This window comes from Bos mutus, chromosome 6, assembly GCF_027580195.1.
Source record: "Bos mutus isolate GX-2022 chromosome 6, NWIPB_WYAK_1.1, whole genome shotgun sequence".
Lineage (NCBI taxonomy): Eukaryota > Metazoa > Chordata > Mammalia > Artiodactyla > Bovidae > Bos > Bos mutus.
Genome location: NC_091622.1, coordinates 20,711,537 through 20,739,520, shown reverse-complemented (window position 1 = coordinate 20,739,520; position 27,984 = coordinate 20,711,537). Strand labels below are relative to the sequence as shown.

The 27,984-nt window shown below is 37.6% G+C and overlaps 1 protein-coding gene and 1 long non-coding RNA gene across 2 annotated transcripts; both read right to left on the bottom strand.

The window, feature by feature from the left end:
* Window positions 1-15: 15 nt before the first annotated feature.
* Window positions 16-24,493, bottom strand: CXXC4 (CXXC finger protein 4). The gene is made up of 2 exons (XM_005890478.2): window positions 23,407-24,493; window positions 16-3,987 (listed from the first exon to the last, which is right to left on the bottom strand). The coding sequence occupies exons 1-2, from the start codon at window positions 24,478-24,480 to the stop codon at window positions 3,943-3,945; spliced, it is 1,119 nt and encodes a 372-aa protein (XP_005890540.2). The 5' UTR covers window positions 24,481-24,493; the 3' UTR covers window positions 16-3,942.
* A 126-nt stretch (window positions 24,494-24,619) lies between these two features.
* LOC138988285 (uncharacterized) lies at window positions 24,620-27,677 on the bottom strand. The gene is made up of 3 exons (XR_011464601.1): window positions 27,387-27,677; window positions 27,189-27,264; window positions 24,620-24,737 (listed from the first exon to the last, which is right to left on the bottom strand). It is a non-coding gene; the product is annotated as an uncharacterized lncRNA (long non-coding RNA).
* Between the last annotated feature and the right edge of the window lie 307 nt (window positions 27,678-27,984).

The window sequence follows — 27,984 nt, the reverse complement described above, 5'->3', positions numbered from 1 at the left end:
TTTTTTAGTTTTGTACATGCCCCATAAGTAATTTTCTTTAATAAATACACTGTTTTCCAAAACTGCTTTTTTAATAATTGCACAAGCATACATACACCTTACACAAATATCTATTAGAGAATTTAATAGATAACTGCACAGTTCAGAATAGGAGAACACTGTGAAAGGAGTACATTTTGTGGCCTATGTTCCTGAAATATCTCTGACTTCCTTGCAATTGTGAAAATGAAATCCCTCTTAACATAGTAACTGTCTTTTATTCACTAGGAATACAGATCTCAGTGTGAAACTGCCAAATTTAATAAAAACAAAATTTGAAACATTTAGCTGTTACATGAGAACCAACTGTGTGATATCACTGTGAATCTAGCCATGATCAAAGACCCACAACGGTTTTTTGCTGAACATATTTGACCCTGAATAGTGTGTTCATTTAACTGCTTTCTTGTTTTCATTATTTGATTACAGAGACTATCAACTTAAAGACTTTATATGCATTAGTATTAATTGTACAACTTACATGCCAGGGGTTCTGAATGAAAGGAAGGGAATATTCCTTTCTTATAGTGACTGCTTAATATTAATTCATAGGAAGTCTTCCATCTCTTGCTTCCTATGAATGTGTTTAGAAGAAGAAAGTTGGGTATTTGGAATTAAGCAACAGGAGACACTTTTATATATTCTTACCCTGGGGGAAGCCTATTACTGTTCTCCCTCCCAAGAATGGACACATTTCTAGTTTGTAAATATGCCCTCCACTTGTGCACAGACAGGCGGAATCCATCAGAAAGCCACTTTGGGATGAAGGCCTGGAAAGAGAGAGATTTGCACTCTGATGCTCTTGTGATATAAGGGTGCTGAGTGAGAGCTGGAAAGGGATGGGTCCACTGCTCTACACGGCAGCAGCCCGAGTACTTTCCATAGTCTTCCCAAACGCTGATGCATGATGGCACCTCCTCACCTACACCTCTGTACGTGACCTCTCACACAAAGTTTTTTATTTGGCTTATCTGAGATGCAATTTTTAAGTTGTAAAGATACCCCATATGATTTACAGCTGACTGCTATCTTCTGAATTTTCTTGATTCTGAATATGAAACATACAGCAAGGAATTTTTAAAAGTTACACTTCATTGGTATTTAAGAATCAAGAAAAGTGTAAATCTTTCAATCACTCCCTCAGTGCTGCTATGATGTGCTTTACAAGTTCTCAATACATCAACTTACAAGGGAGAAAACTGAGGGGAGGCCAGAGGAGTGATACCTTTCTTCAGCATCACCAGAGGGAACCTTATATGCACCCTCCATTACATAAATAGCTTAACCCAAAACATTAAAAAACGGGTGGTTTAAAAAAGAACAACATCAGGAATAAAAACACATAAGGAATTCAAGAAAAGCTGCACTCCTCCATATCAATAATTAACAGATTATTTCATTAAAAAATTGAATTCACATGTAAAAAAATCACATTTTACAATATACAAACTCATTAATTCTTTAAGAAAACAAAAACACATCAAGACATGCAATACTAGCATGTATTTTAGACTCACAGTACATTGCGATGAGATCTTCATATGTTATTGTATGCCTAACGTAGCCTGAATAAAAGTTTGTTTCAATTCTGTAATAACAATGATCACTTTCCAAAAAGCCAGGCAAGCTTACCATTCAAGTGTGAAAGTAAGTTTTCACTTACTCGTAATTCATTAGCAAATCGGTTAAAAAAAGTCAAATAAAATTAAAAATGGAACAAGAAAGAACTCATATAGCTCTTATTGGTCCCACAGCAGAAATAGAAATTCTAACTAGAACCTTCAAAGGAATATACATCAAGTAGAAAGCTATCTCAAAATTAATATACAGCACATTTTAATTTGCGATAATTTTCTTCTCTAAACATGGATAAGTGTAATACACCATGAATTTTCTTCAAAAAGGCTATTTGACAGTAACTGTAGACCTTGTATCCATACTCTAGGCAAATTAAGTCATATTGTTTTTCACATTGGCATTTGTAAGTACCTTCTCCCCGCTTGCCAGCACTCTAGCAATGAAGTGCTCCTTCTGCTTTTAAAAAAACCTCTTCTGTCTGTATTTTTTCCCATTCATAACTACAACTAGCCTTTTAAAATTATTCGTCTGCTAGTCTTTCTAAAACTTTACAGTTCCTTTCATCATCCTCTCTCTTCTCAAGTTATTTTTCTTCACCTGATCCATGTTGCTAAGTTGTCAGCAGGTCAATGGATGTCACAGGCTAAAATAGCTGGCTAGTGACTAGAGAACAAAAAGATACAGTAATATGGAAACTTGCATACTCTGTGTTTTTGCTAAACTCTGTCTTATTTCTGAAGCTGAAAACAGTCTTTATAATTTGGGGGGAAAAAAAGAGAGAGAGAGAGAGGAGAACTAAAACTCTTAGGGATCATGCCATCATAAATCATAGCCCATCATAATGGGCTAGCCTAAAGAACACTGACTGCAGAAGAAAACCAAACATTATGAAGAAAAGGTAGCTCAGGTCCTATGAAGCATTAGCTCCTTTTGTTTGGGGGCTGTTTGCCTTTATGGAATTCCATAGACTGTGGCCCTGTCTTCTCAGGAATGGAAGCATCTGGTGATGGTGATGAGAACGGGAATGGGAAACATGGAGCATTTCACGGAGGGCCTACAAGAAGGCCACGGTTTTAACTGGGAGGCTGTGAGAAAGGAAGATCAAAAGAGATTTAACAGCCTCACTTCCATGAATGTGTTTCACTCTTTTGAACTTAAAAATGTACCAGCCATGTCTCGATGCAGGAGGCCTTTATGTAATGAAATTTTAAAACAAAACTACACTTTTAATATCATACATAGAATTTAAACAATTGGATATGTTTTATTAAGTGTTTATTTTTTTCTACCAAAAAAGAAGCAGAAAAACAGGCAAACAAAAAAATACATACAAACAAAAAAAACCCATGTTGGGCTGGGGGGAAAAAAAAGTCAGTCATGAATTTCTCCCCTAAGATATGATACTCTAGCCTGTATCCTAGAAAACACTGTTTAAAGAAAGAAAAAAAAAAAGTTATACAACAGATTCTGCATGTTTCAACTACTCTGAGTACTCCGTCTTACAGTGCCACCCAAGACAAGTCAACTACACTAAGGATTTGGGAGGTATACCCTTCTGTACAGCTCGTTTGTAAGCAATGCAAGTGCATAACCACTACTCTAATATAGTGCTCAAAAGATTAATTGAAACTTTCCTAATATCTTCCCCTCTTAGAACAATACAACGGAAGGTAACTGCTGGATGCATCATCATCTTTTAGTCTTGTAAAACTTGGCATCAAGTCTCTACGGAAAGATGCATGGCAAAACACGCCACTGCTGTTGCTGCTCCTAGAAACAACTGGCAAAAAATATTTAAAGCTAAAATTTATTGCTCCAGATTTAACTCGCAGAACCGGAGTGTTGTGAACAAACTGTTAATCTCCATAGATGCTCAGACATGATTGTCCTCTTGTGTCTAAACACACAAAATACAAGCTGCTATCTGTACAGTTTACAGTCCTGAAACACATATATTTGAAAATGAAGTATAGATATGTACTTTGCAAAGATACATGATTTTACAGCAGGGGCTTACCCAGACTTATTTTTTACAGCCACTTTCAAAATAGACAACAACTTCACTAGGATAGCTAAATTACATCAAAGAAAGAATCAGTGTATTGAAAGTAAATAGACTGGCCAATTCCCCAGGCTCCCAGATTATTTTTATACGTCTTTTTTTTCTTCTTTCCCCCCACTTTTTTTTTTTGAAGAAACCCCTATACATAAAATGAAAATAATATCTGGATATTTTCTTCAGTGGTGGACTAAGCAGTTTCTTAAAACAAGACATTAGTTTGCCCTTCACTTCCAAATGCCTTGAAAATAAGATATACTACTGCTTTAAAAGAACCATCGGAATGCTTCAGCGCTGGGAACAGGTGTTCTCTATAAAAAAAGAGCAAGAAAACAAGTTAAGCTTTCTTTCTATGCCAATATAAAATTAGATTTTCTCCTTTACACTTCAACAATATTTCTAGTCAGCAATACACAAATAATGACTTGCATATTTCAACATTTAATTAAAAAATAAATGTTTAATCTTAGAATATTACAAAAATTAGAATATTGAATTTAACGCTAATTTACTAAATCTAATGATTAAAGCACACTGATCTAAAAAATAGAAGAAACACAGCTTAGAACATGGATGGCAATCAGAAGAAAGAGGAATGTACAGACTACTAACCAGTAGTAGGAAGATCAGCCAGCAAGTGTACTTAAAAATCTGTATCCACTACGTACGCAGCCTATGTAAGGCTGATGTTTCAAATTTAGTGAAATAGTTTCTTCATTCTGGAGAATTTCTTTTATGACAGGACAACAACAAATGTAACATCAATATTGCTTCTATATTTAACTATTAATGCTAAACATTCCTACATATAATCTGATATGAGCTATACTGAAAAATATACCTCTATTTTAAAATGTTTGCATTTGCAACAAAATAATGTCATATACACAAAACAAACTTACAGCTAACCAATGATACTCAATAGAGCAAAAATATCTTTCTGCACTGGAAAAATACTATAGTTTTCCAATGGAGTAACAGGCAACACTAAACATATGAGCAATTCTTTTAACGAGAAGTTTACAGTTACTATGGGGATTTTGCTAGATAAACAGTAGTTAAGCTGTCAAATTTTTCTTTATATATTAACATTACAGTAGTTCATCATTCCATACCCTTCTTTATAAAACAGGATCACATGAGTATATGTTGAAGGTGCATGAGGAACAACTAGCTAAGAGTAAATCTTGATATGGGGCAAATGAAAACTTCCTTTTCTTCCTTAGACCTGTCCAACAAACCTATGGCGCCTATAAGATAGCTGCTCAAGATGAATAAGTATATAAATTGGAAAGTTGAATATTACCAAAATATATAGGAGGTATAAAAGAATGCACTCATACACACACACACTCCTCATAAACACATCTTCAGACAGTGTTAACAGCACCTGAATTTTCAGAACATATATAAAAATTCTCCTACAAATACTCTTTAATAATCGAGGTTAGCTTTTATTTACTTTTCATATATGACTTGTTAGGTTGACACAATCCTACCACGGAAATGTCATCTAAAAATTTAACTGTTATTAATTGATTAAGATTCAAATGAAATTTGAATTGAATAAAATAACCATGCTGGCTATCTGCACTAAAAAGGATTTTAAAAAACTGTTCTCATAATCAATACCATATACATCACAATGAATGTGTTAAGAACAAACTAACACTATCTAATTCAAATTTGCATATAAGTATACAAAAAATATTTAGCTTGTAAAGTATTTTCTAAAAGCACAAACAAAAAGGTCCAGGTGTGGAGAAAAGGGAACCCTCTTACACTGTTGATGGGAATGCAAACTGGTACAGCCACTATGGAGAACAGTGTGGAGATTCCTTAAAAAACTGGAAATAGAACTGCCATATGACCCAGCAATCCCACTGCTGGGCATACACACCAAGGAAACCAGAGTTGAAAGAGACACGTGTACCCCAATGTTCATCGCAGCACTGTTTATAATAGCCAGGACATGGAAGCAACCTAGATGTCCATCAGCAGATGAATGGATAAGAAAGCTGTGGTACATGCACACAATGGAGTATTACTCAGTCATTAAAAAGAATGCATTTGAATAAGTTCTAATGAGGTGGGTGAAACTGGAGCCTATTATACAGAATGAAGTCAGTCAGAAAGAAAAACACCAATACTGTATACTAACGCATATATATGGAATTTAGAAAGATGGTAACGATGACCCTATATGCGAGACAGCAAAAGAATCACAGAAGTATAGAACAGTCTTTTGGACTCTGCGGGAGAAGGCAAGGGTGGGATGATTTAAGAGAATAGCATTGAAACATGTATATTATCATATGTGAAACAGATCATCAGTCCAGGTTTGATGCATGAGACAGGGTGCTCAGGGCTGGTGCACTGGGATGACCCAAAGGGATGGGATGGGGAGGAGAGCGGGAGAGGGGTTCAGGATGGGAAACACATATACACCCATGGCTGAATCATATCAATGTATGGCACAAACCGCTACAATATTGTAAAGTAATTAGCCTCCAATTAAAATAAATTTTAAAAAAAGGTCCATCGGTCCCATAAAAATAGTACTTATTAATATTGTAATCCATATTCCTCATAGTTTAATATGTCTTCCTCTTTCCAGTTCACTATGCATACCTGGATCCCATCATTTGACTTGGCTGAGGAGAAAAACCCCTTTACTACTTTTTACAATTACCTTTTAAATGATAAATGTAATTATACATTCTCATGACACATATTTAATCATTATTAAAGGTACTTATGAAATTATAAGAAAACATATTCATTCATCCTAATATTCATAATTTACAACACACATATATAAGCAGTAAATGAAAACTTAGTTTACACCAGATGCTAACTTGCTGCCTGATGCCAACTAAGAATACATTTTATATAAGTATGCATACTTATATAAATGTAGTCATTTTTAACAAGATAAGTTAGATCCAAGCATATCCATGCATTGCAGAATCACATATGAAAAATAAACATGTGCATATATATTCATATATATTCACATTTATGTGTACAGTATATGACATAGAGATGCCAACTTGCTTTCAGATGCCAACTGGAAACAAGACTCTAAGTATATACTTATATATCTTGTATCGTGATAAACATATATGTTCATGAAGATAAACAGAAGAAATATATATGGAGCACATTTTTTAAATAAGATGAACTCCTTATGCCTTAGTTTCATTTTTAAATCCTTCTTCCAACTCTTGGCTCTTCCTGTGCCCCTCTCCACCACTCAATTTTATTTGCAATATTTAGAAAAAGCAAGCTTTATAAGACGCCACCTGCAATCAAAGGTCATGGTTGTAAAGAAAAAGATAATCACTTCTCAATGCTTGTTAGCACTAAAAATTAGATAATGCAAATGTGAGAAAGGCTTTCCAGGTGGCACGGTGGTAAAGAATCTGCCTGCCAATACAGGAGACTCAAGAGGTGAGAGTTCTATCCCTGGGTTGGGAAGATCCCCTGGAGTAAGAAATGGCAACTCACTCCAGTATTCTTGTTTGGAAAATTCCATGGACAGAGGAGCCTGGAGGGTTACAGTCCATAGGACTGATGTGTATATATTAGTATGTATACAATTTTGAGACTGGTATGTATCTCCAAACAATTTGTTGCTAAAGAGGAAGGGAGAAGGTAAGCAGAGATGCTTCTTTTAAAAATTATTTCTCCCTTATATTAAAATCTTTGAGGTTGAACCCTAAAAATGATTAGTTGGGAAATCACCTAAAATGTTTGAGAAAATTTAGGAAAACTACAGGTGCATTAATTGTAATAAATCTTCAAGGCATTCACCAGAAACTCAAGGTGAGGCTTCTCTGTTTTATTTCAGGGTTAAAAAATGTAACAAAACTCTTCAACGTCACACAGGCCATGCAAAAAGACTGGATGTATATCCAGCCTCCTACCCAATCTTCACTGGGATCATTGGAAAATTCCTTATGGCCTGGGCTGAATTTTTTTCAGCCAGGACAGGGTAGTAAACTGTTCTCACAGGTAAAATACTGGGTTTAACTATGGGTTCTGATGAAGTCTGTCCTAATTTGGGGCCATAATGAGGTCATCTTTATGAGAAGATTTCTATTTTAAATGACTGGGGGACTCAGCACAGCAATGTGGGCGATTAAGCACCCTGACCAGCTCCCATCGGGTTATATAAATTCAAGAGTCCCAGTTGGGGAGTCACACAGTTGATGAGATTACAGTGACTTTCTGGATCTCAGTGATGCTTGCAGGAAATCGTTATCCCTTATCGGGAGTAACAGAGAAGCCAGATTCCCCAGGAAGAGAAGGGAGCAGGGAGGTAACAAATAGAATTGAGTTGATCAGCAGCCTTCAAGGCTCACACAGGTGCCAACACTGACAAACAGCAGCCTTGCTCCCAGGAGGCCTGGGGAGAAACCTGCAGCCCCTAGTTCTCCTTCTAGGACTGCTGTGAAGTATGTCAGGGGAATTCATCCCTACACGCGCCACACCAGGACGACCTTCAGGTTTAAAGGAAAGATGGTAACGATGACCCTATATGCGAGACAGCAAAAGAGACATAGATGTAAAAAACAGTCTTTTTTGGACTCTGTGGGAGAAGGCGAGAGTGGGATAATTTGAGAGGGTAGCGCTGAATCGTGTATATTATCACATGTGAAGCGGATCGCCGGTCCAGGTTTGATGCATGAGACAGGGTGCTCAGGGCTGGTGCACTGGGATGACCCTGAGGGATGAGATGGGGAGGGACGTGGGAGGGGGGTTCAGTATGGGGAACACATGTGCGCCCGTGGTTGATTCAGGTCAATGTATGGCAAAAACCACTACAATATTGTAAAGTAATTAGCCTCCAATTAAAATAAATGAATTAATTTAAAAAAAAAGAAGAAAAGATGCTCCTCACTGATCATCAGGGAAATTAAAAAAAAAAAAGGAATGCCTTCTGTTCTCCTCCTAAGTAACTTTAAAAAGCAAATTGTTGAATAACATAACTGTGTAATCCATGCCTAAGTACATTTTACATTTACTTCTTTTAAAAAACTGAATACAAAAAATTATCAATATGTCTTTGGCAAAAATGTATTTCAGTTTGATTCTCATTAAATCAGCAATGAAAAAACTATTAAATGACCTAAAAACCAACAGACATCCCCAAATCTGCTACCTTAAGAATTTGAGCATAATTTTCTCTTCTGGTGCTTGCGAGGCAGTCACATGAACTGTTGTGTCTTTAGGTTGGGCACACATCTATGTACAAGCAAGCGTGTGAGGTCGCTTCAGGTGTGTCTGACTCTGTGTGGCCCTATGGACTGTAGCTCTCCAGGCTCCTCTGTCCATGGGATTCTTCAGGCAGGAATACTGAAATGGGTTGCCATGCCCTCCTCGAGGGGATCTTCCCCACCCAGGGATTGAACTTTTGTCTCTGGCATCTACCTGCATTAGCAGGTGGGTTCTTTACCACTAGCGCCACTTGGGAAGCCCCACACATCTACATATTCTTGTTTAAAATATGTTCACTCTAATAAAAACTCATCTCCTAAAAGCTGAAATTGAGTATCTGTATCTTCATACATATGAGTTTATATGGGATTGGCTATTCATGTCTAGCCAGATACGTATGTAAAATTTGTTGCAGTATTCAGGACACCAAACAAAACTAATCATTTTTAATAAAGCTAGACACATGTTTTCAAAGACCATATAAAAGACAACCCGATGTTGAAATTTGCTTCAGAATGCATGAAAGTTATAAACTGAGATATAATTAAGACATTAGCAAATTCCATAACTAAAGTTAAATATATCCTTCCAATATGTATTCATGTAGTTTCTAATCCAAAGACTCAGTGGTTCACCCAGGCCTTCAAAACTCTGCTGTTAAACAGGATGGCTTTAATACAATACATTCTAAGCTGAAGTCAGTATTTTGGGGTATCATTACTCTTATATTCATCAAAAATGTCCTATTTCCCCATTTATTATTAATTGAAGAAGCATAAATCATCCAATCATTTTCTGATCCCCATATAATAATGGGAAGTATGCTTTTTCCACCCAAAAACAAAGCAATCTCGAACTGCAGTTAGCCAACACAGCCTCTTCTAAACTCTTTTGAAGTGTTGTTTTCACTGTGAGAAGCCCCACTATAAGTTTATTAAACTTCTGAGCATCTAAGTCCTTGAAACCGGAACCTCTTACTGCATTCGATTTGTCTCTTTGCAATAGAACTTGAAAACCTTAATGAATCACTGAAATTTTGCAATAGGAAACACATAAATAAATATGATAAAGAATACTAAGGCTCATGGTTTGCCTTTAGATATTTGATTATATTTTGTTTTGGCTTCATATGAAACAAACTTTGGAGTATTATGGATGAACAAAAGGAAAAATCCTGATGGTAAAAAAAAAAAGAAAAAACACTACTTTTTCTGATTTGATTCACAGAGAATGCTAAAATATCAAATTATATAGGTTCTTAATTTTTGTGCTGACAAAATTTCAAAACCTAACTGGAGAAATGGAAAATTATTTTATATAAACATATATATATATATGTTTTATATGTACAATATTGTGAATGTCAAAACACACACACATGTATGTGATTACAAATTTGCATTATTAGTAAATATGGCCTAAAATTATATGTAGTAAATGTTGAGACTTTCAAACATTTTAGGCAAAACTATTATTCTATATCCTATTTATAAATAGTATATTTTAAACATCATAATCCAATAACTATAAGAATTATTAGCAAGCACAAGTATAGCATAGGTCAGTAAGTTTGAGAGAACAAGTAATTTATGATAAATGATAAGCTCACAGTCCAGTAATTCACTGTTACTGTAATAAAAGCAACTTTATATCTTAATAATAATACCAATATTTCAATAATTATTCCAATGTTTTAGGATATATGGATTAATATAAGTACACAATGTTTCCATTTTTTTAAGCACATCTTCCTTACTTTCTCTTTTTCTCCTGTTATAAAATGTATGTGATATCTATCAGATTAATTTTTCTTATAATTCAGATTGACTTATAACTGTATAAATCTTTGGTATACTCACACCTTATCTTGGCCATGATCCAGATATAAATTAAAAACACCTATCACATGCCACTAACTGGAGTATTAGACCCCTCTTTAAAAGGGAGAAAAGAACCAAATAAGTAACTGCATAACTTTTATGACCCAAATTTTTGGAGGTCTTAATCATGATTATAAGGAGCATTCCAAATTTCTGGTTTCCAAATTGACATCTGTGGCTAGGATTTCTCTGATTAATGGTGGAACCCAGAGATGGCTTTTTCATTAGTATTGATTCTGTGTAGTCTATTGCTCCTGCTACTCCCTATGCCTGGCAAATGTGAGGGCTCTTCCTTTTCCTTCCTTCTACAAGACCACCACACCCTCCCCATCACCACTGCAATGGCATGACTTTAAACTTAGCTAACTTTTGTAAATGGAAAGATGAGATTGTATACTAGGTTGGAAAAGTGCTAAATCAAATCAACCTGGTAGTTAAACCAGTAAGAAAGACAACTGTCCAAAGGGAGATGTGTGTATGGGAAAAGAGTGGGTTGGTAGGAAGAATAGTAACAGTTTGACACCAAGATTCAAACTGGCCTGCTGCTGCTGCTGCTGCTAAGTCGCTTCAGTCGTGTCCAACTCTGTGTGACCCCATAGATGGCAGCCCACCAGGCTCCCCCGTCCCTGGGATTCTCCAGGCAAGAGCACTGGAATGGGTTGCCATTTCCTTTTCCAATGCATAAAAGTGAAAAGTGAAAGTGAAGTCGCTCAGTCGTGTCCGACTCTAGTGACCCCATGGACTGCAGCCTACCAGGCTCCTCCATCCATGGGATTTTCCAGGCAAAAGCACTGGAGTGGGGTGCCATTGCCTTCTCCTCAAACTGGCCTACAAGTGGCCAAAAATGCACCCACTTTTGGTCCTAGTATCTAACGTAACTACTTCAGGCAAGTGTCTTGATTAAAGCTGTAAAGGATCATATTTCAATTACTTTTGATAAAAACACTTCAAATCACATCCTTCCAATAATAAGTAAATTATTGTATTACACATAGGTAGTTTAGTGATTAAAATATACTTGGATTTATAAAAATAAAATATAATAGCATGATATCAGGATAAGCAGAAAGATGCAACATTTTCAAAAATCCAAAAATATAAAAGAAGTTTGTTTTTTTTTTTTGAAAATGTGGAAAATTTTATTAACGTTCAGTTTTAAAAGCTTTACACCTGTGGTAGAAAAAAAAAAGAAGTTTTTGAAAATTTATCTTAGATACTATTTTTCACTTACGTATAGGAGGAAGTATGAAAGGAAATGAAAATAAAATTGATATTTAAAAAGTGAAAATTAGGTTAATAAAATCAATATTGTCAAGAATGACACATCTTTATGAAAAATATATATCCAAATAGATATGGTTCTATAATAAATGAATCTGAATATACATATGAATATATGAATTCATATATATGGCAAAGCCACAAGTTAAATGATTCTATCTGCCCTCAAAATCACTCTACTGATTACTGTTGACTGCAACAATATGTTTAGGTGAGATCACTGCTAATTAATTATTGAAAAACCACCAATATTCTCTTCATGATCAAGTTGCTGGGAAATTTTTAAAAATTCTGTTTTTCTTTTTAAAGCAGACAGTGAACTGTCTCCTCATACTGAAAAGAAGAAATATTCATGTGAAATGTGAAGAAACGGGAGGTCACTTAAAAAATTAAGAGGTGATTTTTAAAATTCAAAAGTTATGATTTGGACAGCCTCTAACTTACATTCAAGTAAAATACAACAGTTATACTTAATCTCTATAAAGAATTCAAATTATAGTTCCTTTCTTTGATTATTATAGATCTTGGAATTTGAGAAATATTATTTTTTTCTATATTACATAAAATCCAAAAAGAAGTTTAATAGAAATTTTCGCTTAGACTAAGTTCTGTAGTGTTTTGAATGCAGCCACTTAAGTTCACTTGGTTCAGAATCTTCTATGACAAAAACCCAACTCCTGAGATAGACCCAGCCTAGAAATCAAAGCAGGTTTTATGTCCATTAACTACTTGGAGGAATTTAGGGAAAATGCCAAACATTTCATAGTCATTAGACGTTATCATAAAAAAAAAAATGTACTTGGTTAAAACTATACTTCTGAGAATCACATGTTGCTTTTGGAGTTTTTCTTTTAAAAAAAAGTTTTTTTAATAACTGCAGTTGACATTACATCAGATATTTAAATTTCACAGTCATTTTGATTTTTTGGTTTCTTTCCTTAATTTTCTTTTAAATAATAAAATTAAAAGGTATATAGTCAACAATTATAATTTAATCAATTTATTGCATGTTACCTCTTTGGAAATGCATTTTAGTTAGTCATCTCCATCATTAAGAGGACACACACTCTTAAGCATCCTCTCCTAACAGAGTACCAGCACATCTTGTGCTGAGCAAGTCCTTAAAAGTCAAATTTCTCCTCAGGGGTTTTCCATGTACTACTTCTTTTTCTATGTGTATCACGTATGCTCCACCTTCATGCACACACAGTCACAATTGCATAGTTAACTAACTAGCAGAGTAAATTAACAAGCCTAACATTTTTCAGGCATAGGATTCATAAGACATAATTAATATTCTTTCATCAATTTTCTGGAGTCTTTTCTATATGCGCAATTCTGTATTTTCCAGGAAGTTCTCTGAATTACCACTTAAAAATTACCCTGCCAATTTGAACAGTTAGTTGTTTATAGATGCTCAATGGCCTCTATCTCCCTAAACTCCTTCATCAATTTGAGCATTAGTTTTCCCATCCTGTCATTTCAGTGTTTCCAATTGCAGAGTTGAACAAGTAACTCTTAAAGAGAAATTAGAAGGAAAAAAAAAATCTAGTCAGTTTACAGGAAACTATTTTTTCCACTAAGGTAAATGAAATGATGCTGAGTGTTTCTAGTGAATCCAAGCCAAACTCGTGGCATCTTTCAAAAAAGTTTGAGGCATTAACCATTTCTACTCATTTCTTATTTAAACCAGACTCAAGAAGATGACCTTGAACATGACAGTCCTTTCTGCCAGAATGCTCCTTTCTTAGTTCCCTTTAAACTATAACACTACAGTCTGCCTGCCTCCCTCCCTTCCTTCTTTTCTTCCTTCACTTCTTCCTTTCAATGTGGCCCTTTCCCTTATTCAGCTCATACAAAGGTTTCCAGCACTCTATAAAATACACTTGAAATAACAAGTCATACTGTAGATTCTCACTGTGTTCAAATATTCAAGGCCAGTATTTCTTTTCTTTTCTTATTCCTTGAAAAATTCTGGAGTAGTAATAGAAGACAATACTACACCACATGACCACATGAGGCAGCTAAGTAGAAATCACAACTGCACTGTTTCTTATCTAGATCTGGGAAGAACTAAGCCAAGGATGGAGCAAGGAATTCAAGGCTTTTAAATAGGTGTGAGATTGCATTCAGAGTTTTCTAAAAGTACAATCATATCTTTGAAATGTGTCCATTTTGTGGCCTGAGAATAAAGAATGTAATTAGGAAGCTAAGTGTCTTGGATGAAAGAGTAAGGTGTAGAGTTATGGAGTTACATGGGTATTTTAAGAAGGTAATTAGAAACAAAGAAAAGTTTGAGTTCTTTAAGCCAAGGTGTATATATGTGTATATGTGTTTCACAGCTCTTGCTTACAAATCTTAGAAAATAATAGTTCCTCAGTTCAGTTCAGTCACTCAGTCACGTCTGACTCTGTGACCCCATGGACTGTAGCACACCAGGCTTCCCTGCCCATCACCAATTCCCAGAGCTTGCTCAAATTCATGTCCATCGAGTTGGTGATGCCATCCAACAATCTCATCCTACCTAAAGATACTCTGAATGGAACTTATCAAGGGTTTACCATATGTTAAGCATACACCATGAATTTATAAATCTACTTCATATGTACAGACCTGCCTGAGAGAAGACACGCTACTTACAGAAACATATTTAAATTTTACTCTTTATCTTGTTAACATCATTCCATTTACAAATATAATTTCTTTCTTCACTACATATCTGTTCAGTAGACTTGTTGCTGTCACTAAACTAGTGTTTTTCAAACTTTTTTGACTGCAACCAAGTTAGAAATACATTTCACACAGCAGCCTAGAACATGCACACACATTTATGTGTACATACATAATTAAAACAGAAGCTTAACAATATGTGCTCTTACTACATGTGATGCACTCATATATTTTCTCCTCCACTCTAATCTATTCTACTTTCTAAAAATCCTGGCCATAAGCCAACACATTGGTCTCATATACCACCAATGTGCTATCTACAAGTTCATGCCATACAAATAACATATACATGTGAAGAGCATCACATGAGGAAAACTGAAAACCACTCCACATCATAACACATTTAACAATAGATAGATAGCAGCCTTATATAGAAGATCCAATATTTATAGCCTTTGGAATTTTAAAGGCTGGTGTTCTCCATTTTGCTTTTCAGGAGTGAAAATTAGAGCATACAACATATTTAGGGTTTGTTAGAAGATTCCACATCTCACTTTGCATCCATCTATGTAGAATTGAGAATTTTATCTCTTACTTGTTTTTGACTCCATTAAAACCAACCTTGATCTCATTTAACCTATAAATAAGATATTTACCATAGAGAAGTCTTCCCCCAGCACAGTTATTTTTCTGCCACTGATTCACTGTCACTCATAAATCATCATTTCCACACAATTAAACTTATAGAGCTATTATTCTTTTAAAAATTCATTTCATCTCCTTTCACTCTGTAAAGTTTTGGAGACAATGTTTCTTCTCTGGAATTTGCCAGATTTGCTGAACCATACAGAAATGCCCATGACTCTTCCTGATCTATAAATTTATCCCTTTCTTCTCTTATCCTTCTTGATCTCTATCCTTTTGATACAATTAATCATTCAGACGTTTTTGGTTTGGTTTGCTTTGGTTTTGTGTTTTTTTTAAGTCCTTGAGCAAGAAACAGCACTTTCAGCCCAGTTTCCCCTATAGTTTGACACTTCTGTTCACTTGCTCCAGAAGGTCCTCTGAAACATTAATTTAGATGAAAATGACACCCAAATAGGATCCCATTTTCCACCCATCTTGATGTCTTCTTTCACTTACACTCTGAAATTATTCTACCAAATGTTTCAAAGGCATAAGTAAATACAATAACATCATCTAAAACACAATCTGTTTTTCCTTGTCTCTGAGTCAGCTGCCACTCCACTGAACTTGAGACTTAGCTCTGACTTCCAAACCAAATGTACTAAGTCAAGTATGAAAACATTATCTTCCCCTCTTTATAGTTTTCATTCTCCGTGAAACTTCTATAACTGCTGAAGCAAAGCAGACATCCATATCCTGTCTTTACAAAACTCCTTCTAATACTGCATTGCAGCCTGCTTGCATATTCCTTTCTCCCTTGTTTTTAAAGCTTTCTTGGATAGTATTTCAAATATTTTAGGACTTAACATTATTTTTTCCCAGAAAACCACTAGGCTTTTCTATTATTGCTCACTTTTTTCATTTCATAAATGCTCTCTTCTTAATAAGAGAAAAAGCTCTACATAGTCAGTTCATTTTTTAATCTCAAAATATTTATCTACCTGTTTAATTTCCTACACTCACACACATACATACACACACACCCCTATCTTCTGAACAAGAGTAACTCTACAATTTTTCAGTATTTGTTAAATACAATCTCCAATCAGAATTTGTGATAAGCATTTAACCATTTCTTACAACGATTTTCCTAAACTCACTAATGCACATTTAGAACAACTCCCTGTGTCTGCCCAAATAAAGAAAATAACAGCTAAACAAAGGTACTGAGTTGGTAAAGTGAAACACACACTCACACACACACACACAATCTTATTAAAAGATATAGAAATTAATGGCAGTAGTGTACCTTTGGTGAGAAAGGAGGAAGAGCACTAAATTGTCTAAATTGGCTCACCATGGTGACAAAGGTCCCTAGGTAACCTGTGCAGATTTCCCAGGCTTTTGACAATACAGGTACAAGAACAAGGGAAACTTGTCCATCAGGTTTATCCCCTTCCAAGTGAAATCAAGCCAGAGCTCTGGTGAACTGCATGATTAAAACAATATTCAGAAAACTCAAAATCACAAAATAATCTATCTAGGCTTTAATTCCTGATAACTACAAATAACTTGCTGGTGTACGGAATTATCTGTAAATATAATCATCTTCTCTACTTTTTATTGATGACTTTAAATTAGGAATGAGAAATCATATAGCATCTTTCAGGATGCAGAGAATATGAACCTACATACAGTATCAAAGAGTTGTAATGAAGGTTGATATTGTTATGTCCATTTCACAGTTGAGGAAATGTTCAGAGAAGTTATGCTGATGTAGCTAACACTGTTCCACTGGTAAGTTACCTGAAGCTAGTAGCTCCTGCCACCACCTATCATCTAAATTTGGGCCACGTGGCCCAAATACAAATTTAATTATAAAAGAAATGAAAAGCCAAGAAACTAGTAGTATATTTTCTAAATAGAATTTATATTTGGTTTTATATCAGCCAAAGAAATTTATCTTTAGTCATTAGTTCTCTGAAAAAGCAGTTGTTTGCTTTGCCACTTTCTTTTGAATAAGAAACATACCATGAAATAAAGAGGTTAAATATCAAAAAACAGAAACAGAGATTTCACAGGCTCACTCTCATATCTGGCTTTGGATGCTCATGTTCTTGAAATAAATTAAGAGAAACCCCTAAAGTTTCACAGAGGAAAAAATATTTTTCCTAATGTTTTAGAGTAGAAGTTAACAAGCCTGCTGGGATCCTTTTAGCCCCTGCAGAGCTAAGTCTTCAACATTATTAAATGGCTGTCACATCTGAAGTATGGTGCAACATAACTCAATAAACAACAGAAAACATATGATGCCGGATGGAGGCAGGCTTTTCGATTACCCTGCAGAATAATTCAATTTCAGTACAGGTGTTTGCATGTGATGGAACAAGATGTGACTGAGGGATAAAACCACCCGTGTGTCCCTCCTCCAATAATTTGAAACTGCTAAGGATAACAGCATAAATGCTCAATGAAAAAAGTATGTTAAGAATGAACAGAAGCACTCTAGGACAAATAAAGAAATTAAATTATATATGCACAAAATCCTCACAACTTATACCAATCCCACCAAAAAAGTACTTTCTTAAAAACAAGTTTTGTTTAAAAAAAAAAAACAAAAAACTTTTTCTAGAGTGCTCTACTTTCCCAGCCAAGATCATCTGATATTTTAATCAGTGACTAAAAAATCACACTTATAAAATGACTTTACCATTACTTTGGGTTCATTATTACTTTTTAGAGACTAATCTAAAAATAAGAGGAAAACTAAAAGAGAAGTAGTCCTTTCTCCAACTTGCATATTTACATGGGCCTTTCAATAAATCCTGAATTTAACCTATTGATTTAAGTAGCGATTTTTATATGATGAATGAATTTATTTTAAAATTTTGTATAATTTGAATAAAAATAAACATAAGAAACTGAGCATATCCATGCTTGTGAAATGTTTGGATAGCAGGACATTTTGTTGCGTTTCTCCAAAGCAAAAATAAAAACTGAATTGTTTTCTAGTAAAAGTAAACTAATACAAGAACCAATCTGACCAACTCAGATTGAATAGTAAGTTCTAGGAGCACCAACCACTTCAGAAGAGATTTTTTAAAGCCACACTATAACCTATTCCTGGGGAAAACTCCAATAATGTTTTATGTTTATATCCATAAGGAATATTCTACCAGCATCTTCTCAGTCACCCTGACATAGATCTTCAATCTCCAACTGCGTACTCTAGAGCAAATACGGATGAAACGCCCGTCACTTCTGACACACCTTTCAATTTTCAGTCTTACAGACTATTTTATAAATTGTCCTGTATTTGTCAATCTGTAAGTCTGAACTGTGCCAAAATCTTAACTATTCACCCAGAAAAACAGTTGACTAATAAAAATATGCAACAATGCTTCAGTAATCAATTAATTAAAAAGTTTAAAAATCAAGTAATTTTTATCTACTTCATCACTGGATACAATTTCCATTCTTGTTTAAAATATCCAAATATTTTTATATGATTAAAGTCTAAAGTTTGTTTTTGTTCTTATCGGCTTCTGATTTTTTAAAAAATTTTGCTTGGTGCTGACTGAATTTCAAACAAACATTCTTATAGGATAATTTACAAATGCTTTTAATTTTTTTCATTTTACTATTCCTAATTGCCATCCAAAAGATTGCTTAGAATTTACATGATGTTTGGATAGGAAAGGGAATTATTTTCATTTAGGAATTATTTTAAAATGTGTGATTCTTTTAAAAACAACTTTGACTACCTTGTATTAAATCTAGTGATGGAAAGAGAATCTTATTGGACTTGTATAATACTTTGCTGCCTTGGCTACAAATCTATTTTCTGACTTCAGCCAAAGCTGAACTTTTCTGTGCTTTTTTTCTTAACATTTATGAAATTCTGGATCTTTTCTCTATGTTGTTTCTATACTACATTCCAGTGTTAATATATTATCATTTTGTTTGAATTTATTGAAAAATTTCTTCTTTCAATAGTTATATATTTACATTTTCCAATCAAAAAAATTTTTGTTTTTATACTGGCATGGTTCTGACTCTTCAATCTGAAAATCCATTTTTGAATTATGATATAAAATGATAAACCACTATGTATCACAATTTAAGATATGAAACATTCATATTTTACCTCTAGTTTTTTTTTGGTCATCAACTTCAAGAACTTATCCGACATGTTTAATTGGTGACCAGTTTCACTATTTAACCATACAGATTCTGAATCTGAGTGACACAACTATTTTATGTGTGTGTCTACAGGCCTGGTGTGTTGCAGTTCATGGGTTCCACCAGACCCCTGAGGAGCTTGACCTGACTTGTGGAAAATAATTTAGGGCCTGTCCATTCAGCAGATAATTGAAAATAGAGAAAAGAAAAGAGAGGGAAAAAAGACTGTCTTGCTCCTGACTTTCCAGCTTCTCAGCCTCTTCACTCTAACATGCCTCTTCTAAGTCCCTTGTCCAGCTCAGGGAAAGCATCAGTGGCGGTGGCCTTGGCGCTGTGTACCCAGCAGCCAGGAATGGGGGCAGGGAACACTCCTGAGGCACTGCTGACTAATGTAATTCCATAAATCAGCTAATGGGAGAGAAACCAGATCTGTGTGGTCTCTAATGCTGTCCCACAGAGATCAATCATGTCACCTGAACAATGTTCAGGGACTAAGAGAGGCTGGGGTGGCCCATGGAATGACTTTCTCCCTTGAGTAAGATTAGGTTGAGAGATTTTTAAAAGTTAGATCTTAGTATAAGAAATGTAACTGCTGTGAATACGAAAACTAAAGGAATACCTTTGTATGAGACTACTTTTGTATGAGACAAAGGTCTATCATAGAACTTATCATGATATATGATAAGTTTTTAAAAATATTTGAGAACTTAATATTAACCACTTAGGATACAAGTTATTAAGATAAGTTTTGTCACACAAGGGCATACAGCATGACTGCTTTGAATAATCAGTGATAATTTTTTAGTACAGCAATCGATTGAACGAATAGTGTTATATACAACTATACAGTACACAATAACACCAAAAAGCTAAATTTATGTTATGTGCATTTTTATCATATGAAATACTATAAAGCAGTGATTTTGTAAATAAATTTTTAAGGAATTAAGATGCCCTTCACCTGAGACTTATCAGGAAAATGTGGAAATAAGTAAAGCAATTTTAAAAGGAATGCCAGAGGGGAGGCTTTAAAAAATGTGGGCAAGAGGCCCAACACACCCATGTGAGTCTGTCTTAATTTCAGTTTACTCACCCTGAAAATCTGATTATGCCTCCAGTCCTTGGCATGAGAATAAGTCAAAGGAAAGAAGAGCACGTGGGACTTGAAGTGATAAATACTAGTATCAGCAATGACTATAGTCCAGATATGAATTTAAAGCCAATAAATATTAGCTACTGAACTTACGCCTGAAATCCACAGGTAATATCCATAATGAATCTCCAAATTACTATCCTCAGCTCCGGAGTCTAACTGAAATCTAAAACATCTCCACAGATGATGATAAGTTACAAAAACCAAATTAGAGAGGGAGGCAGGTCAGCAGGGGGACTTTGCACCATCCTGCAACCACTGTTTCAGCTCTGGTTCAGTCCTGTAAACCCTGCCACTCTGACATGCGTCCAGCTGGTTTCCTACAACCGTAACTGTGTGGTTACACATGTGCTTGAGGCAATCATGCTGCCTTTCCTTTTAAAAGTGACCTAGATAGAATCTTAGCCAATTAATTTTTTTTTTTTTGCTTTCTTTCTGCCAAATTGCATTCCACTAATCATCTTAGCCTTGAACCAAGAACAATTCTCTGGTAGGAAAGGGTATATAGGGAAGAGAACATCTTCAGAGAGCTCCACAAAGAGAGAAATATGTTTCCCCTCTCATCTACATCCCACTTTCTGAAGATCAATAGATCTTTTTCCATGTGAATTTTTAAAAAGAAGAAAAGGTAATACTACGGAATTTTGTGATTAAAAAAAAAAGCTAAAGAACATAAAGATCACAAGAAGTTTTGGGGAAAGCTATCAAAAGGAAGAAAAAAGAAACTTATGAAGTTTGTTTAGACTAATAAACCAGCATAGAAACTTGTGCAGAAAACCTACTGGTATTCACATTAAACTTGTTCAGAGAGGTTGCTTCCTAAATAAATCAGAATTATTCAGTGGTCCTGCCTACTACATACAATAAATTGGAATGCAGGCAGTACATAGGTCTAGCTAAAGATGAAGTCCACTTAACCACAGCAAATCTATAATTCTAGATTCTATAATTCTAGATGCTATAGTTCAAGGGTAAAAAAATTAAAGCCAGGTAGTGCTCATCGACTAAGCATTAACAGAAGATTTAAGTATGAACTAAATTTTAATTTCCCATGGGCCTTGGAGACCTTAAGAAGTTATAATAAATTAATCCAGAGAAGATATTTCAAAGCTAAAAACAATTTTTTTCCACCTAAGAAAACACATGATCCATGCCTTTATGATTGCTACTATCTTTGCTTAAGAAGAGTTGCCAAAGGCAATGTAATAAACCACCCTAGAATAAAGTCAAACTTTCAGCAGACATGGGTTCTCTTATAAGGAGGAATAAATGTAATATTTTGATGGAATTGATCATAATCAATGATGATATCAACATAATATTTGTTTGAGGAGAATTACAAAGTGCTATTTGCTTTGATTTATATCAATGAAACTTAAAAAAATCTGTATCTTATTTACATCCAAACCTGCAAAGATCTTTAAGTCTCCTTTCAAAGGCCAGTCCTTCTTGGAGAAAACTCCTATGCAGGTTTCCCCCTGATGAGAACTTGTGAGAACCACTCTCAGCCTACAGTCCAGCCCATAGAATATTCCCTAATGCTAAATCCATCACCTATATATGAGCATTTAGCCATCTACTCTGTGCATTATATCAAGAGGCTAAATATGATTATCTGTCCATATTTCATTACTAAGTATATCACCAAAGCCATTTACTTCTGATTTTCCATTTTCCCCCTTTTGTTGTGATCAGGTCACTGTATGAAATTTCCACCAAACACATCAATCTTTTTGTTTAACATAACCCAAAGCCTAATATAACAAGTACTTTAGTGGTTATTTGTACATTGTTTTAAGCACACATAGGAAAAGAAACTGTCATTGACCATATAGTGTATCAACCAAAACAGTGCTTGATGTATAGGACGATTTTGTGACCACATAGTGGTTACTTTGTTAAACACAGAACCCCAAGTTTATATTTTTTGTAACTGAGTTTTAGGAATCCTTAGTTTCTAAACTATGTAAAAAAAATTACCATCTCACCTGCTACAAATTGTCATCTCTCCTTAAAAAAACTGCAAGTGGTGTTCAGTTTTCTCTACTATTTCCCCTTTCTGAAAAAATACCAACTATGCAGAAAATTAAATGGAAAACAGAAAAATTTTGTCATGGTAAGGAAAAAAAATTAGAAGAGTGTAGAAAATCAAAATCCCCTTTTGAATTCATGCATGTTAGTTTCAATGATCACTCTGTGTGTGTGTGTGTGTGTGTGAGTGTAAAAGGGAATGTAGGCTTGTGTGCCACAAACTGTGTCCTCAGTTACAACTGGGTCACTAATAGGTCTCTCTTGCCCAGTATAAGTATATAGAATGTGATGTATCCGACCCTTTGGGCAGAGATGCTTTTAAAAATAATAATAAGAGGGAAGGGGGCATTTTAAACCACCGAGGGTAATTTTTGACCATATTGAATGTGAAACTTCTGATTTTTCAAACCAATTACATTAGTTTTCCTCCTAGAGCTAAAAAAAAAAAAAAAAGGCGCCCTTCCGCATCTGGAGGGCGGTTCCAGGCGAAGTGCAGGTGGGGAGGGGGCGAGGAGAGGCCACGGCCTCCGCAAACCACCACCAACTGTATCTTACAACCTGAATGAAGCTTCCGGAAAAGGGGACTGCATCTTGAAGCCAGACAAGAAGCCCTGGAGGGGAGAGGAGAGGGGAGTGAGGAGGGAAGGGGGGAGACTGGGAAACAAGAAATCATCTCCTCTGACCTCTAGCGAAGTGCCAGGTTTTTTCTTTAGCTCTTCACATTTCCTAAATTTGCAGATCTGGTGTCCCGTTTTGCGGTTCCTGCAACTGCTGCAGACGCCACAGTTGATGAGCCTCTTGCAGGGCACGCAGACCCCACACCTTTTCCTCTTCTTCTTGGCCGGGTTGGCTCCGCCAGCTCCCCCTGAGGAGGACGAGGAGGAGGAGGAATGGTTCTGCGGGCAGTCTGCCAGGTTGGCAATTTGAAACGCACTGTCTGTGACGGCTGCTGAGGCTGCTGCGGGGGAGTGAAGGGCTGTCATGACGATGACCCCTGGAGGTAATGAGATGCCCCCTAAAGCCGGGATAGCGGAAAAAGTCCCCACGCGCTCGGGGAGATTCATTATCTCTGCTTCAGCAGCGCCGCATTTGAGCTTGTTCATGCATTCCCCCGCCAAAGGTCTGCAGTGTTCAGGGGATAAGGTGGAGAGGAAATTAGTATTTGCCATTTGCAACGATGGCTCTGGCGGGCAGCCAGCTTTCCCCAGCCTCTGGGAGTCGTTTCGGTGGTGCATGCTGGTCCTGCTGCCGCCACCGCCGCCGCCGCCGCCACCACCACCGCCGCCGCCACCGCCACCGCCACCGCCGGCGGGGAGGATCGCCGAGGAGGAGGCGGAGGAGGAGGCGGCGGCGGAGGAGGATTTCCTGCCGCCCCCGCCGCCGCCCCCACCGCCGCCGCCACCTCCCCCGCCCCCGCCGCCGCCCCCGCCCCCGCCGCTGCCCCAGAGCATGGCGGTGGCGGCGGCGGCGGTGGCCGCGTTGTCGCAGTTCCAGGGGGACATGCCGATGCGCGCGGCGGCCGCGGCAGCAGCGGCGCTGCTGGGGAAGATGGGGGTGGTGATGCGCGCGATCTTGGCGGCCTGCGGGAAGGCGCCCCCGTTGGTCTTGTAGAAGGAGGTGGCAAAGGAGCGGTAGCGCTCCATCTCCGAGTTGTAATCCACAAGGCTGTTCAGGGACCCCTCGGGCAGGTGGCTTTCCTTGGGCAAGCCCGGGGCCTCCGGGCTCGGCCCGGGCTCCACGCAGACATTGGTGTTCATGGTGCAAGGGGGAAAGAAGGGGTGCAGGGTGGAAGTGGGGACCGTCTGGTCCGACACCTGGGTGGGGAAGGGGGGAAGGTGGGGGGGAGGGAAGGGGGTGATGGTGATGTTGGGGTGGGGGCCGAGGCGGGAGGGGAAAGTGGGTCCAGGTGGGGAGAGCAAGGTGAGGACTGCTTTATTCCTCTCTGGGGCGCATTTCCACAGACGGTGAATTCCCAGGCAGCGTCTTCCTTTGCATTATCCTCCAACTGTTACAACTAAAATAAAGAAAGTCATTCCAACGAGCTGCACGAGGAAAAAGATGAAAAAATAAACAGCCTCCCTCACTACCCCACCGCAGACACAGAAAGCTCCCACATTCTTCGTCAGGTCGTTTGCATAACAATCATCAAGACGTGACACCCCCTCCTCATTCCCATCCTTCCCCCACGCTCCCAACCCCGATCCCTCCCTCCCCAGAGCACACCACGGCTCCTCCCCCCTATTCTTATAACCCTCCTGAGAAAATGTATTAATAGCCAGGATACCCAGGGTAGAGGAAAGACGGGGGTGACAAATGCCGAGGGAAAAGGGCAATTGGAGTGCTAAAGACATGCAAATCAGGGGTGGGAGGGCGATACTACCTATAAGCAGAGGGCATTTAAACACTATGAAATGTGTGAACAAGTGCTGCCTGGGCATGCAAATGCTCTAAAGTAGAAAACAGCTATGGCCCTATGAGGAAAATGAACAGGAAATTAGCAAATGAAGTACTGAGAAAGTCTACAATACATCCGAGTATAAACTGTAAGCAAACACAATACAACTGAGAGCTAAGAGACTGCCCACATACAATCTGAACTAAAGAGGCAGGGAAAAAAGAACTACCAGCTGCCACAGTGTCCTTCTGTGTCTGCGGTCATTAGTTTGAATCCCAGCACAGCTGGCTCTGTTAGGGTCTTAATTCAATGGACCAAGGACAGGTCTCAATTGTACAAGCCATTTGGTGGTGGGGCATGGAGGGGGTAAGAGAGTGGTGTTCTACTTGTTTGAAAGAAAGAAAAGAAAGATGGACTAGATTTAAAAAAAAAATTTTTTTTTAAATAATGCAAACCGTGTCCTAGGTTTCAAACCAAGTGCCTGTAGTCACTTTAAGAATATTCCCAATAATTCCTAATGGAGACTCCAGCCTCTTCCCAAGACAAGAGGAAAGCATGGACTTTGAGGCTCTCTCCAGTCACTGATTTTTACATTGAGTAAAAGTAGGAGGACATCATTTAAGGTGTTCCATGAAGAAATAGTCATTAAGATGATTTTTTTCTTTAGCTCTGTTTAAGAGGAAAGTTTAATATTAACTGGGTATTTGCATTCATCTCTTTGCTTACAGGGCATTATTATGCTTAGGCAGAGGTATTTTAGTTGTTTATTACAGGGGGAGAGGTGCATCAGAGCCTTTTGAGAAGTAAAGCAAAAATGTAAAGTGTATATTAACCTAAAAAACCAGTTTCTTTGTTTCCAGATTTTTTTTTGGCGGGGGGTGGGACAGATATCTTTTTGTGACATCTTCTGAAACCCACATACTGGTCTAGAATGTGGAGTTCAGGGAATATCAAATGGGGGCCCAGCAGTCTCAGTCTCAAATATTCAGTTCAAAATGGATATCAATTATAGCAATTATGCTTATAATTGGATTAATGAGCCATTTATGCCCAAACTCCAAGTGCAAAAACTTCAAGTCCTGATGAGAAGGCGCCCTAAAAAAAAGAGAGGTTTATGTAAACAAATCCCTATTAGGCAAAGTAAATCAAGATAAGGAACCTCACCCCAGGCTGGATTAGAAGCTAGCAGGCATCTTTCAATCACAGCAAGTCCCTAATCACTCAGGAACCACCTCTGTGGTTTCGCATTAGGGAAAACTGCTCCCTTCAGAGGTCTGAAGGCAATACAAAGGGTGCCCCCAAAATGCTCCTGGCTAAATATTCTTGATGCTGGGAAGGTGATGGGGGAAGACACAGCAAGGATATGCATATAGCTTCAGTTTCTGCGAATCACATTGTAACTGCAAGACCATAATAACTGCTACTCAGTAAAAACTAGTTATGCCAACCATGCATTAGCTACCAGCGCATTGAGTGGAGGGAAAAATTTCAACATTTTAGTCTTTTGACCTTGTTCCAAATAAAGAAATCATTTAATGTCCCTTTTTCGGAGTATTAGAGTGGTGTCTCCAAACAGAAGCTTTCCTTATTACCACCAGCCGCCCCCCCCACTTCCTCCCTCAAGGTTTAATGCCACTAGAAACTGTAGAAAATGATTGTGCCCAGTATCCAGGTCATTATTGTTTAATCAATGCATCTCTGGAGCATGAAAAAGGTACCTAAGCCATAGCTATTGTTTGGATTTTCTTTAAAAAACAAAATAAAACACACACAAATAACTATAGTCATATTCCAAAGCTAAATTAGACATCATACTTCATGATCCTGTTTTGCCTTTAAACAATGTGACTGTACATGCCTAATATTGTATGTCTGGTCTACCAGAGACACAGAGATCAAAGGTCATATTTAACATTCAGGAGGAGGGGCGGGTGCAGATTAATTAATAAATTAATACAGCGACGCCTTTCATCGCTGGAGTCCAGCATTAATAATCTACTTTTACAATCCCAACGGACAGCAAACATTTAAGAGCAAAAAGCCAGAGAAAGAGAAAGAACAATCACTTACCAGTCTCTTTTTATTTGGGGAGCCTTAGAATTTGCAGACGCTGCCAGTCTGCCTTTAATTAGTTGCACATCACCCCCTAACACAAAGAAACACAAATCCAGATGTGTCTTGGCAGCTCCCAATTACAACTTTAATACTTGTAAACAAACTGTTGGGGAGGGGGGATAAATAAATATGCGGATCAAAAAAAATATATACCTGTAAATGGCTTTTTTTTTTTCTTGTTGAAGAGAGAAGGAGGAGGAGATGGTGTTAGTGGTGGGGGTGGAAGGAGGAGGAGGTGGAGGGGGGGAGAGGAAAGAGCCGAGTGTGAGTGTATGTGTGAGAGCGCGGGGCTGTTCTCGGTGGTCTCTCCTCTCCCAGCGCGTTGCTCTCCGTCCGTCTCCAGTCGCTGTGTGCGAGGGAGGGAGGGAGCCGGGGAGTCTCTCCTCTCTCTCCCTCTCTCTCTCCCCCTCTCTCTCCCTCTCTCTCCCCTCTCTCTCTCTCCTCTCAGTCTCTTCTCTCTCCTCTCTCCGTCTCCCCCCCCTTCTCTCTCTCTGTTTGTGTGTGTGCCTGTGTGCGGCTGCTGGGGGAGGGGAGCGGGAGAGAAAGGCGAAGGAGGAGGTGGGAGGCTGGGGGCGGGGGCGGGGGTGGTCGGCGCCGAGGTGAGGAGGACGCAGGGACGCGGACACCTACTGATGATTGGCTGCAAATTACACGGGGAACAAGAGGCGCACGCGGGCCGGCGCTCCCCTTCACAAATCCTCTCCTCGCCGGAGGAGCCACGTTTCCCGGCTCGCCTGCTGCTCGCCCTTCC